This window comes from Ranitomeya variabilis, chromosome 5, assembly GCF_051348905.1.
Source record: "Ranitomeya variabilis isolate aRanVar5 chromosome 5, aRanVar5.hap1, whole genome shotgun sequence".
Classification (NCBI taxonomy): Eukaryota; Metazoa; Chordata; class Amphibia; order Anura; family Dendrobatidae; genus Ranitomeya; species Ranitomeya variabilis.
Window position 1 is genome coordinate 325,083,740 of NC_135236.1, and position 14,199 is coordinate 325,097,938.

Consider the following 14,199-nt stretch of genomic DNA (forward strand, 5'->3'; position numbering starts at 1 on the left):
ATTTCCCAAGGGTAAAAAGAGAAAATGGACCTCAAAAGTTGTTGACCAATTTGTCCTGAGTACGCTGATACCCCACATGTGAGGGGGAACCACTTTATGGGCGCATGGCAGGGCTCAGAAGGAAAGGAGCGTCGTTTGACATTTTCAAGCTAAATTTGGCTGGAATTGAGATCGGACGCCACGTCGCGTTTGGCGAGCCCCTGATGTGCCTAAACAGTGGAAACCCCCCACAAGTGACCCCATTTTGGAAACTAGACCCCCTAAGGAACTTATCTAGATGTGTCATGAGCACTTTTATCCCCCAAGTGCTTCACGAAAGTTTATAACGCCCGGGCGTGAAAAAAAAAATTCCTATTTTTTCCACAAACATGATCGTTTAGTCCCCAATTTTTTATTTTCTCAAGGGTAAAAGGAGAAATTGGACCCCAAAAGTTGTTGTCCAATTTGTCCTGAGTACGCTGATACCCCATATGCGGGGAGGAACCACTGTTTGGGCACATGGCAGGGCTCAGAAGGAAAGGAGCGCCGTTTGACTTTTTCAAGCTAAATTTGGCTGGAATTGAGATCGGACGCCACGTCGCGTTTGGCGAGCCCCTGATGTGCCTAAACAGTGGAAACCCCCCACAAGTGACCCCATTTTGGAAACTAGACCCCCTAAGGAACTTATCTAGATGTGTCATGAGCACTTTTATCCCCCAAGTGCTTCACGAAAGTTTATAACGCCCGGGCGTGAAAAAAAAAATTCCTATTTTTTCCACAAACATGATCGTTTAGTCCCCAATTTTTTATTTTCTCAAGGGTAAAAGGAGAAATTGGACCCCAAAAGTTGTTGTCCAATTTGTCCTGAGTACGCGGATACCCCATATGTGGGGGGGAACCACTGTTTGGGCACATGGCAGGGCTCAGAAGGAAAGGAGCGCCGTTTGACTTTTTCAAGCTAAATTTGGCTGGAATTGAGATCGGACGCCATGTCGCGTTTGGTGAGCCCCTGATGTGCCTAAACAGTGGAAACCCCCCACAAGTGACCCCATTTTGGAAACTAGACCCCCTAAAGAACTTATCTAGATGTGTCATGAGCACTTTTATCCCCCAAGTGCTTCACGAAAGTTTATAACGCCCGGGCGTGAAAAAAAAAATTCCTATTTTTTCCACAAACATGATCGTTTAGTCCCCAATTTTTTATTTTCTCAAGGGTAAAAGGAGAAATTGGACACCAAAAGAAGTTGTCCAATTTGTCCTGAGTACGCTGATACCCCATATGTGGGGGGGAACCACTGTTTGGGCACATGGCAGGGCTCAGAAGGAAAGGAGCGCCGTTTGACTTTTTCAAGCTAAATTTGGCTGGAATTGAGATCGGACGCCATGTCGCGTTTGGCGAGCCCATGATGTGCCTAAACAGTGGAAACCCCCCACAAGTGACCCCATTTTGGAAACTAGACCCTCTAAGGAACTTATCTAGGTGTGTGGTGAGAATTTTGAACCCTCACGTGCTTCACTAAAGTTTATAATGCCCAGGCGTGAAAATAAAAAATCCTATTTTTTCCCACAAAAATGATCTTTTAGTCCCCAATTTTTAATTTTCCCAAGGGTAACAGGAGAAATTGGACACCAAAAGTTGTTGTCCAATTTGTCCTGAGTATGCTGATACCCCATATGTCGGGAGGAACTACTGTTTGGGCACACGTTGGGGCTCGAAAGGGAAGTAGTGACGTTTTGGAATGCAGACTTTGATGGAATGTTCTGCGGGCATCATGTTCCGTTTGCAGAGCCCCTGATGTGCCTAAACAGTAGAAACCTCCCACAAGTGACCCCATTTTGGAAACTGTACCCCCTAAGGAACTTATCTAGGTGTGTGGTGAGAATTTTGAACCCCCACGTTCTTCACTAAAGTTTGTAATGCCCAGGCGTGAAAATAAAAAATCCTATTTTTTCCCACAAAAATGATCTTTTAGTCCCCAATTTTTAATTTACCCAAAGGTAACAGGAGAAATTGGACATCAAAAGTTGTTGTCCAAATTGTCCTGATTACACTGGTATGCCATATGTGGGAAAAAACTGTGTAGGCACACGTTGGGGCTCGAAAGGGAAATAGTGACGTTTTGGAATGCAGACTTTGATGGAATGGTCTGCGGTCGTCATGTTCCGTTTGCAGAGCCCCTGATGTGCCTAAACAGTAAAAAAAACCCACAAGTGACATCATTTTGGAACCTAGACCCCCCCAAGGAACTTATCTAGATGTGCCCCCTTTTTGGAACTAATGTACGCTTTCTTGTAAAGTAAATTAGTAGTGCATGGAGGTGTGGTACAATTTGAAGCAATCCTTCATACACAGGCCAGGTTTTTCGGGGCAGGTGTCGCATTGATAAATGGTGTCCTTGCGTATTCCCCTGTTGTAACACACTCGGCACCTTTTTTGCGGCTTACCTTTTCTTCCGGTTGGCGGGACCACCCCCGGAAAATGCACCTTCAGTTCCGGAAGTACTGGGGCCCTCTCCTTCCGGAGTGCCAAATATCAGGGCCTTAACCACTACCTCCTGGAACTGAAGGTACGACATATCGGTGTGGCGTGCACATCGTAACAGCAGGAAAGCGTTAAGCATTGCCATTTGTACAATGTGCACAGCCAGCTTTTTGTACCACACCTTGGCCTTTCTCAAAGCACTGTACGGTTGGAGGAGTTGATCAGAGAGATCAACCCCCCCCATGCTTTTGTTGTAGCCCAGTACACAGTCCGGTTTGCAGACCTGTGTAGAGGTACCCCGTACAGTGCTGAGGGCGCTGCCATCACTGTGTATGGTGGTCAAGAGAAGGACATCCCTCTTGTCCTTGTACTTGACCACCAGCAGGTGGTCGCTACATTGGGCTTTGCTCTCACCTTTTCTGAGCATCTGCCCAAGTAGCGTCTTTGGGAGGCCTCTCTGATTTTTGCGGACAGTACCGCAGGCTGCGGTACCTCGCACAGAGAGGGATTTGTAGAGTGAGATGCTGGTATAAAAGTTATCAGTATAGAGGTGATAACCTTTATCCAGCAGTGGGTGCACCAAATCCCACACGATCTTCCCACTCACTCCCAGGACAGGAGGACACTCAGGGGGTTCAATCCTGCTGTCCTTCCCTTCATACACTCTAAACCTGTGGATGTACCCTGAGGCACTCTCACACAGCTTGTAGAGTTTGATTCCGTACCTGGCCCTTTTGTTGGGCAGGTATTGACGGAATCCGAGCCGCCCCTTAAAATGGACCAAGGACTCATCCACGCAGATGTCCCTTTTGGGCACGTACACTTCAGAAAACTTTTTGTTGAAGTGTTCGATGACCGGCCGAACTTTGAACAGACGGTCAAAGTTGGGGTCATCTCGTGCGGGACACTGTGCATTATCGGAATAATGCAGGAACTTATGGATGGCCTCAAAACGCTTCCGAACCATGACCATTCGGAACACTGGAGTGTTATATAAAATATCTACACTCCAATATTGCCGAATTTCTGGCTTCTTCACGATCCCCATGTGGAGGACCAGGCCCCAAAACTGCATCATTTCAACTGCGTCTACAGGAGACCAGTTGGAAAATGATGTACCGGGGTTTTGCTCCAAAAATTGACGAGCATACAAATTAGTTTGCTCCACCATGAGGTTAATAAAATCCTCAGAGAAAAAGACTTTGAAAAAGTCTGTTTCTGTGAGGCCAGCGGTGTCAAACTTGATTCCTGATTCTGCCACAAAATCAGGAATCAGTGGCTCGTAATTTTCGGGGGGCGAGGTCCATATGGGGTCCGCAGTGGGGAGCGCTGGTTCAGGAGTGGTGGGGGCTGCCTCATCTTCTGTCCTGGGGCGTCTGCATGGCGGTTCCGCAGGACCCGAGGAGGAAGATGAGGAGGAAGAGGAGGAGGAGGAGGATGAAGAAGAGGATGAAGAATCAGAAAAGTAAAGAAAAGTGGGATCCTCTCCCTCGCTATCAGTGTCGGAGGCAAGGAAAGCATATGCCTCCTCCAATGAATAGCGCTGTTGGGACGAACGGGACGAGCGGGACATTTTTGTGTGAATATGGTGATTGGGTGCACTTTATTGATAACTGTATGTGTATGTGTGGGGGGATAGTGATTTGTGCAAACTTATCTGAAAAGAAAACGCTAAAAGGAGAAAAAAAAACCTGCAAAAAGAAAAGTCTAAAACAGCAGGCCCTAGCTCTGATAAGTGAACTTGCGTCACTTATCAAAATTTGGCGGCTGCTGGATGTGTGCACGGAGATGACAAAAAAAGTAAAAGTGTCTAAAACAGCAGGCCCAGCTCTGATAAATGAACTGTTTCACTTATCAAAATTTGGCCGCTGCTTGATGTGCGCACGAAGGTCGGGCAAGGGGAGGAAAAAAAAAAAAAAAAAGGAAAACGGCAGGCACAAACTCTGATAAGAGAACTGCGTCACTTATCAAAGTTTGGCGTCTGCAGGATGTGTGTACGGAGGTTGCGCAAAGGGGCTGAGGGAAAAAAGCGAGCGTGAGAGTTGATCGGTGAACTGCGTCACCAATCAACGCTCGGCGGCTGTTAAATGGGCGCACGGAAGGAGGTGCAAAGGGGGGTAAAAAGAGGGGGAAGGGAGATGGGGGTGGAAGTGGGGATTGGGCAGGGATCAGTGATCAAAACGTACAGTTGTAGTCAGGTGGCGCAAAGGGGGGTTGAAAAAAAAAAAAAAAAAGGAAAACGGCAGGCACAAACTTTGATAAGTGAACTGCGTCACTTATCAAAGTTTGGCAGCTGCGGGATGTGTGTACGGAGTTGGCGCAACGGGGGTGAGGGAAAAAAAGCGAGCGCGAGCGTTGATTGGTGAACTGCGTCACCAATCAACGCTCGGCGGCTACTAAATGTGCGCACGGAGGCGGCACAAATGGGGGTGGAGGGGGTAAAAAGAGGGGGAAGGGGGGATTGGGGTGGATGTGGGGATTGGGGTGGATGAACAGGGATTGGGGTGGATGAACGGGGATTGGGCAGGGATAAAACTTACGTTTAGTAGTCTTCTTTCTTTAGCAGGGATTGTGGTGCTACAGGCTGCTGTGGCAACACAATACCCAGCAGGTAGATCCAGGCACAAAATCCAGCGGGGAGATCCAGCAGTATGACCGCTCTGTAGGAATCCTCAGCTAGAGTGAGGACCCCTGCAGAGCGGTCATACACAGGTCAGGCAGGTGACACAGACAGGTCACAGAGCGGTCATGCTGCTGCTGTGACCTGTCATTGATGGGATCGACCATAACATCGATCCCACCAATCAGAGCTTTCCTGGTGACCTGAATGTGACCTGCCTAGGATCGGAGCTATTCGCGCCGATCCTAGGCAGGTCACAGGCAGGGCACAGAGCCGTCACAGCGGGACCGCTGCTGTGCCCTGTGATTGGCGCGATCGACGATAACATCGATCGCGCCAATCAGCTTCTGCAGGCCCTGCTGGGCCTGTACTATGTTCTGTCCTAGGATCGGTGCTATTAGAGCACCGATCCATGCAGGTTCCGGCAGGGCACAGCGCGGTAATACCGCGCGGTGCCCTGCGATTGGCGCGATCGATGCGATCGGCGATCGCGCCAATCCGGGGTGTTCTTGCCGGTGCCTGGCGTTGCCAGGCACCGGACCTAGGATCGAGTACATCGGTACTCGATCCTAGCCTGTCACCTCATTGTTTCAGCCACTCCGATTGGCTGAAACAATGAGAATGGCTGTGATTGGCTGTTCAGAATTTAACAGCCAATCACAGCGATCTGGAGGGCGGGTGGGCGTCGCCAATGCCCTGGATGCCGAGGCCATCTTCCCCCAGGTGAGATGGCGTCAGAATTTTAATGCGATCACCGCGACTTAAGTCGCGGTATCGCATTAAAGGGCATGACGTACTATCCCGTCCAGGGTCAGATAGGCCCAGGGCACCTCGACGGGATAGTACGTCGAAGGTCAGAGAGGGGTTAAATAAGTTAAAAGAAACGAAAAAAAAAAACCTTAGTACTTCCCAATGTTATATAATAAAAAATTGCAATGTGTCGCCATTTAAATACCCTGCCATTAGTTACATTACTTTGTGACTGCAGCACTGGTATCCTCAGTCATTCAGGTGATGAAGTTACTAAAACCTTCGATTCACCTGGATGCATGTGACAAGTAAACAAATACTGTCAGGGACCAAAATAGCATTGACGTTGGAGTGGGGAGAAACTTAACATGTGAGTATTGGTACTTTTTATTTTGCCACATTTCCAACAGTTAAGACACTTTTAAGTATTGGACAGCCTCTTTAGGCTCCATGTACTAAAATATAATCTATAAAATATGGTAACCGGAGATGTGTCCTTCTGTCCAAAGCCTCTGGCGCATGCCAGCAGCAGCAACTTCACCGAGAGAGAGACAGAGCGAGAAATGGAACGAGAGACGGAAAGAGAGATGTAGAGAGCAAGAGACGTAGAGAGCGAGAGATGTAGAGAGCGAGAGACGTAGAGAGCGAGAGACATACTCGCCACCCAGGTGTAGAACCTGCAATAGCTAATAGTAATGCAACAGTAAATCAAAAGTTAGTCATTGTCATACTTTGGATATTTGGTCTTTTTTTACAACATAAAGATATTTTTTTATTAGTTAATTAATTAGTAGCTCATTTTGATTGTTTGTCTTCTTTGTATTAGCTTCTCATAATTTTGTCAGCAAGTTCTATATATTCCAAAGGTGATACCCATAATACCTGTATTTCTAAATAGACTTTAAAAAAATGGTTCCTACTCTTATTATATAAAAAAGAACCCCTAAAAATAAAAAAATAAATAATTGACTTTAAATATATGCTTAAACATGTAAGTGTGTTGTGTCCCCAGCAGTCCCTGAAGTGGGTTATACTGAGAAAGGTATTTGTAGCTAATAGAAGAGTAGAATGAAATTGCTGATCCATTGGCTTTAAGGTAAATACAATTCCCCATGCTGTGTTCTCTCTCATAGAAAATTCTTCCAACCTTTTCTACTTAAATTGAGTTTCAAATTAAAATCCAGGGAACAAGTAGAGAAGAAATCAGATTACAGATAGGCTATTTTTTAAAGGTATCCTCAGCGACAGCCAGGTATATTGCAATTGAATTATTCAGCATCGTAGACTTTTATCATCAGAGAGATTTTGGTCTTTGGTTATTTGCTGTGACATCATGTATATTTTAGTTTTCTATTATTTTCCATTGAATATGTAAAGTCCAATGCTTTATTGCACTAAAAGTAATAAAGTCATTTCACTAACCAAATAATTCAGTCATGCTAAAAAAAGTAGAAACCTATGTGTAGTTCATGCTCCATATAATAATTGAAATAGACACAGTGGTTTATTCAATAGCAGTTTCATAAGATCAAGGAGAAGAGGAGTTCAGCGAGTGTAACTGCGGTTTGTGGAGAAAGCTGCTCTATTCCTGCACAGTTTCTGCTTCTTGTATAATCTATAATAATAATAATAATAATTTTATTTATATAGCGCCAACATATTCCGCAGCGCTTTACAACTTATAGAGGGGACTTATACAGACAACAGACATTACAGCATAACAGAAATCACAGTTCAAAACAGATACCAGGAGGAATGAGGGCCCTGCTGCTCGCAAGCTTACAATCTATGAGGAAAAGGGGAGACATATTCATCTGCTTTTTATTAAAGTAATATGTATCTGCATATACTGTATGTTTTAAATGAGGTAAGTATTTATAAAAATACCTAGCAGATAATTAATTATATTCAATACACATTTACAATAAAGGTAGACATATAGGTTATCCCTATATGTTACCCTATGTGATACCTAAAATTAAAAAAAAAAGGTTTTAAATGTGATATGTAACGACGTTTGCTAAGTGCTACACTGTCTAAGGCATGTAAAGGAATTGCCATAATAAGCATTTATGGTATGTCCATAGAATATCGTATTAATGCCTTGTAGGTGTGGGCAGAGAAAAAATGGAAAGTTTCCAAATATCTTGATTTATTCAGTATTGAGAATGAGCAACATGCACAGAAATGCACGCCTCTATACGATTTGGCATGGTTTTTTTGAGGTTTTAATGGTTATCTAACGATTGTTGAATCATACTCAATACATTTGGGCATGAGAATCATTAAAATCCACTGCTGGCAGCTCCCTTTGAAATTACCAACCAATGGTATTTCAGAGGAGATTAATGGGAGCCAAGTCTGGAGATTCTACAGACCATGGTAGAGCATTTTGGCTGTGCAGACTGCTGAAAAACAAAAGGGCTCCTGGGACATATTAGTGAAATGGCCATATCACTGACTCTATGATTAAGTCTGTCTGAGAATCTTATTTTGGGACCCCACCTATGTTTGTAGATTTGTTCAGTGCCTTATGTCACTTGGCTCTACTTCAATTGCCATTTAGTTTCTCCTTGACAGTACACAAATATATATACTAAAATTAGAATATCATCAAAAAGTTGATTTTTTTTCAGTTCTTCAATACAAAAAGTGAATCTCATGTATTATATAGAATCAATACAAACAGAGTGATCTATCTCTTGTGTTTATTTCTGTTAATGTTGATGATTATGGCTTACAGCCAATGAAAACCCAAAAGTCAATGTCTCAGTGAATTAGAATATTTTATAACACCAGCTTGAAACAATTATTTTAAAATCCGAAATGTTGGCCTACTGAAATGTATGTTCAGCAAACGCACTCAATACTTGGTCTGGGCTCCGTTTGCATCAATTACTGCATCAGTGTGGCGTGGCAAGGAAGTGATCAGCCTGTGGTACTGCTGAGGTGTTATGGAAGCCCAGGATGGTCTGATAGCAGCCTTCAGCTCGTCTGCATTGTTGGGTCTGGTGTCTCTCATCTTCCTCTTGACAATACCCCATAGATTCTCTATGGGGTTAAGGTCAGACAAGTTTGCAGGCCACTCAAGCACAGTGATACTGTATTTTTTCAACCAGATATTGATACTTTTGGCAGTGTGGACAGGTGCCAAGTCCTGCTGGAGAATTAAATTTCCATCTCCAAAAAGTTTGTCGGCAGAGGGAAGCATGAAGTGCTCTAAAATTTCCTGGTAAGCAGTTGTGCTGAGTTTGGTCTTGATAAAACACAGTGGACCTACACCAGCAGATGACATGGCTCCCCAAACCATCACTGATTGTGGAAACTTCACACTAGACATAAAGCAGCTTAGATTGTGGCCTTTCCACTATTCCTCCATACTGTGTGACATTGATTTCTAATGAAATGCAAAATTTACTTTCACCTGAAAACAACACCTTGGACCACTGAGCAACAGTCCAGTTCTTTTTTTTTCCCTTGGCCTTGGTAAGACGCTTCTAGCATTGTCTATTGGTCATGAATGGCTTGACACAAGGAATGCGACACTTGTAGCCCATGTCCTGGATACGTCTCTGTGTGAAGAACTGAAATGAATTAACTTTTTGATGATATTCTAATTCTGTTAGAAGCACCTGTGTGTAAACAATATATATAAAAAAAACCTGGGAAGCAGCACTCCAAAAAGTTTCTTAACCCCTTCATGACCTTTGGATTTTCTGTTTTTCTGTGTTCGTTTTTCGCTCCCCTCCTTCCCAGAGCCATAGCTTTTTTATTTTTCCGTCAATATGGCCTTGTGAGGGCTTGTTTTTTGCGAAACAAGTTGTACTTTTGAGGGACATCATTGGTTTTACCATGTCGTGTACTAGAAAACGGGGAAAAAATTCCAAGTGCAGTGAAATTGCAAAAAATATTGCCATCACACACTTGTTTTTGTTTGACTTTTTTGCTAGGTTCACTAAATGCTAAAACTGACCTGATATTATGATTCCGTTTAATAAAATTGAGGTTCTATCTCAGAAATAAGTCTTGCACTTCTTTCTTTTGATATGAATCGTGTTTTTATGGTGCTGTAATCTAGTACATATGACTACATAGTCTAGGTGTCTTATATAATGTTAAACTAAAATGTTTTTGTATGTTTTTGACAGGTTAACGATATTGTTTACTATAATGCAAAGGAGGACCAAATGGAGGTAAGTAATTATTTCTTCTTATTTCTATGGCTTGCACAGTTGTATACTATATACCGCATTTTTCCCTTTATAAGATGCTCCGGATTACAAGACGCACCCAAAACTTTGAGGAGAAAGATAGGAAAATAGTTTTTTTAATAAAATGGTGGTGCTTCTTATAATCCATGCATCTTATTGCTTACCGGGGGTGGCTGCGGTAAAGTGAAGTGTGAAGTGGGGACCCAGGGTAACTGCTGGAGGAGGCAGGAGTGGGATGATGCTGCAGGCCGCAGGTTGGGATGAAGGTGTGTCCGACAGTGCTGCTGGTGTCTTGTGCTGCTGCCTGCTGCTCTGTGGGTGTCTCCGGTGCCAGGTGGCGCTGCGGGGTGTATCTGGTGTTCCTGCTTCAGGTGTCCGGCTGCGTGTTCCTGCGGGTGCCCAGATGGCGCTGCCCGGAGCTGCAGCGGCGGTCTCTGGTGCTGCCGGGTCTCTGACTGCTTTTTGTGAAAGGCCAGAGCCCTGGCAGTCCCATGGTTTCCTGTGCAGTGGACTCCTGGAAAATGGCCGCTGGGGGAGTAGGCGCATGTGCAGATGGAGATCTCGGGAGATGAGATTTCAGCACTGAAATCTCATCTCCCGAGATCTCGGTGCCAAGATCTCCGTCTGTGCATGTGCTGCTTCTCCCGGCGGCCATTTTCCAGGAGTCCATTGCACAGGAAATCATGGAACTGCTGGGGTGGGCCCCGGCAACATCGGGGGCCACCGCAGCAGCATCGGGCAGCACCGGCCACGCACCTGCAGCACCGGAGACACCAGCAGAGCATCGGGCAGCAGCACCGGACACCAGCAGTAGCACCGCCGGACACCCACAGCACCGCTGGACAGCCCTTCATCCCAGCCTGCAGCCTGCAGCAATGGTACCGGTAAGGTACATTCGCATTATAAGACGCACCTCATCTTCCCCCTAAATTTTTTGGGAAAAAGTGCTCCTTATAATCCGAAAAATATGGTAATCATTTTTACATAGTTACATAGGTTGAAAAAAAGACCTAGGTCCATCAAGTTCAACCTTTTTCCACCAAATGTAATTTTTTTGTCACTAAATTAACTATAAGGCTGGGGTCACACTTGTCAGTTCAATGTAAGAAACTTGCGCGAGTCTCTCGCATAAAGATCCGGCACTGCCGCTGGCACTCGGGAACGGAGTGTGTGGCTGCATGTATTTGTATGCAGCTGAATGCTCTGGTCCTCGCATCACCCTCGCAAGTGTGACCCCCGGCCTTACCCACACTGTTATGTGTACTGAGGAAATCATCCAACCTTTTTTAAAAGCTGTTATAGTGTCTGCCATTACTACTTCTTGAGGTAGGGCATTCCACAGTCTGACTGCTCTAACTGTAATGAATCCTTTCCTATTTAGCTGCTACAGTCGCCTTTACTGATCCATAACACACTAGCAATATGCCAGAAAATGTTTTCTTTAGTTCTCATGTGCTAGATCACAGTAGCTGACTGAAAGTTCTGATGTTATAGCAACAAACCTGAGTGAAATATACTTGTGACTTCATAGCAAATTACCTGAAAGGAGCATAGTTTTAATGTAAAAAAATCAAACCCACTCATGATTTCAGTTGTTTGTCTGCCTGAACCCCTCTTTTAATATGATAACTTGACCGAGAGAAACACACTTGTGATGTAATAGAAACCCACTTGTGATGGCACAATGTCAAAACTGACAAACCTCACTTGTGGTTTTACAGAATTTCAGTTATTTATACAGTTACGTGTAGACAGATGCCTCAAGACCCCGACAATTTACAGGTAGTTTATTATATAAGCAAGGGTCTTGTGTTATGAGTTACATTACAGATTTATACAGTGGGTCATTCCGGAAGCAGCAATAGACATATTATACTTTTTGTATTTACTTTTGTTTTTGACATAAAATAGTGTTTTTAGTGGCATAATATTTGTCCATTATTTTTTCATACTTATTGATGAATTTTTGTTTATTTGTTCCATTTTATTTACCTCCCTCCTCCCTTTTTTTACTCAGTCCCTATTTGGGACTTCAGCTTATACTTACCTGTTCAATGATCTAGTATTCTGCAATAGTTCTATACTACAGGATGTTAAATATGTCAGTTTTACACTACCACCTCACGTATTAGTCTCTTAGATGCTGCCTATTGAAGAGCCTTACAGGTCACCATAGCTGGCTGACCTGTAGGCCATTAATTGGCCTTGGGTTGCTATGGTATCTACCGGCATGTGATTGCAGGGTGTCAATAGGTTTAAAAAGGGAGCCCTATGCCTCGAATAACCATCTAACTACCGCTGCCATTATATTCAGAGGTATCTAAGGTGGTAAACTTTGGCCACGATTGGGGCTAATACCAATTATGGTCATTGCAGAAGAGAGTCATTTATAATATACAGCTGACATCCATTGATGATAGTGCCAGCTCTGCTTGTAGATAGGTGCCATTATTGTGCCATATTGTTCTCTTCATATTCTCCTATCACAAATGATTCAGCAGCATGGAAAGAGATGCTTCCACTATGACACACTGTGCTCTGGCGTTATGTCCATAAGGGATAACAGCGTGCACCTCCTTTAGTATTCTCTCTGCTGTGTTGAGGGCACTTTGGGAGCTAGAGTGGCCCGCAGGCTGTAGATGACAGCCTCAGGGTCCACATGCGGCCCCCGACTTGTGTGTTTTAGCGTGTTTGAGACCCCCCCAATATAAGCAATATCCAGCCATCTTGTGAAATGATTCAATACTGATCTGGAATACAGTTAGTTGGTTTCGTAATGCAAATGAAGGTCTGACTATTGGTGGAGCCTATAGATAGCTTGCGCTTGTAGCTGTACTGTGATCTAAATTGTGACATAGAACTGTGTAATTGCTGACATTTTGGGCTGTACATCCTCACCAGCTCCACAGTAAACTCTGCTTCATATAGCAGGCTGACACTCCCTTAGAAGATTGTCTCTCTATGAAGCTTCTGCCTGGTTCTTGGAAAAACCCTGCAGGTGTAGGTAATCAAGACCTGCAGAGCTGGGATTTAACCCTGTTCTTCCCAGGTATGCTAATGTATATGTGTATTGCCTAGCTGTTTACTAGAACAAGGAAATTGATTCACTTGGTGTTCAGTGTGCTGGGGGATGGAGTAATGTGTGGATTCTGCTCTGAGTTGCAGAGTACAGTTTGTTGCTGACCAAACTAAGCTAGGGGAAATGCCTGGATTGCTACACATGTAAGAGACCATGGTGTGGCAAAAAAAATGTTGGCAGCCTCAGCCAGAAGCTGAGAGCAAGAGGACTGTGATCTGAACAGGTGAGCCTGCCCTAATATCACTTGTCTGTTAGTACATGAACTGTGTGTTTGCTTGAAAAACCTTTGTATCTGGAAGAGGAGTCAATGGAGTCTTTTGAAGCAATAAAACTTCAGATGTTTAGATTATATCACATTGCCTGTGTGAATGCTACAGACTATCACAGTGAGTGAATCTCTGCAATTAAAGTTGTGGATGCAGGCACAGAATCCCAAGAAGCACAGGTGATTGCAAACACAGTCTAAAAGCATGAAGAAGCTTGCTAAGCTACTAGTCCAGATCAATTCATAGTTGCAATAACAGCACCAGACCCAGCTATAAACAAAATCCTGATGCAGGAGTTAAAGCAACAGCAGGAGCAACATTAGCAGCAGTTACAGCAATGGTTTCAACAGCAGCAGCATCAACAGCAGATAGCTTTTCTCGCGTAAACTGTTAGCACCAGGAAGACAGCTCTTTCCGGCAGCCAAAGGGATGATAAACATGTGAAGTAACCAGTACAAGAGGCCTTACAGAAAATGATTCTGGAGAATGATGTAATTCCTGACTGTCTTTAAGAGGGTGGCAGACAGGGAAAAACTGCCCCCTGGCAATGGGAGAAGACTCTAGCTTCATAACTTACTGGGGAGTAGCAGAAAGTGTCCTACGACCTTATCCTGTCAGATGCCAAGGAGTACGACAAGTTGAAGGTGGAGATTCTGGCACATCTGGGTGTAAAACAGTCCTTCAGGTTGCAACAGGTGCAACACTGGTGCTACCAAAGGGACAAGCCTCTCCAGTCTCAGATTTTTTACCTTTTACACCTAGTTCAGAAATGGCCAGAGCCTGATACCTTCTTTCCAGCACAAATGGTGGAA

General features: G+C 44.2%; 1 protein-coding gene across 6 annotated transcripts in view; it reads left to right on the forward strand.

The window, feature by feature from the left end:
• CACNA2D1 (calcium voltage-gated channel auxiliary subunit alpha2delta 1) overlaps nucleotides 1–14,199 on the forward strand; it is a 1,329,605-nt gene that overhangs the window by 518,415 nt on the left and 796,991 nt on the right. For all 6 annotated transcript variants that reach the window (XM_077264669.1, XM_077264672.1, XM_077264671.1 and 3 more), the window contains exon 5: nucleotides 9,980–10,024. In XM_077264669.1, coding sequence (XP_077120784.1) covers nucleotides 9,980–10,024 — 45 coding nt within the window. The remainder of the gene's footprint in view (nucleotides 1–9,979; nucleotides 10,025–14,199) is intronic.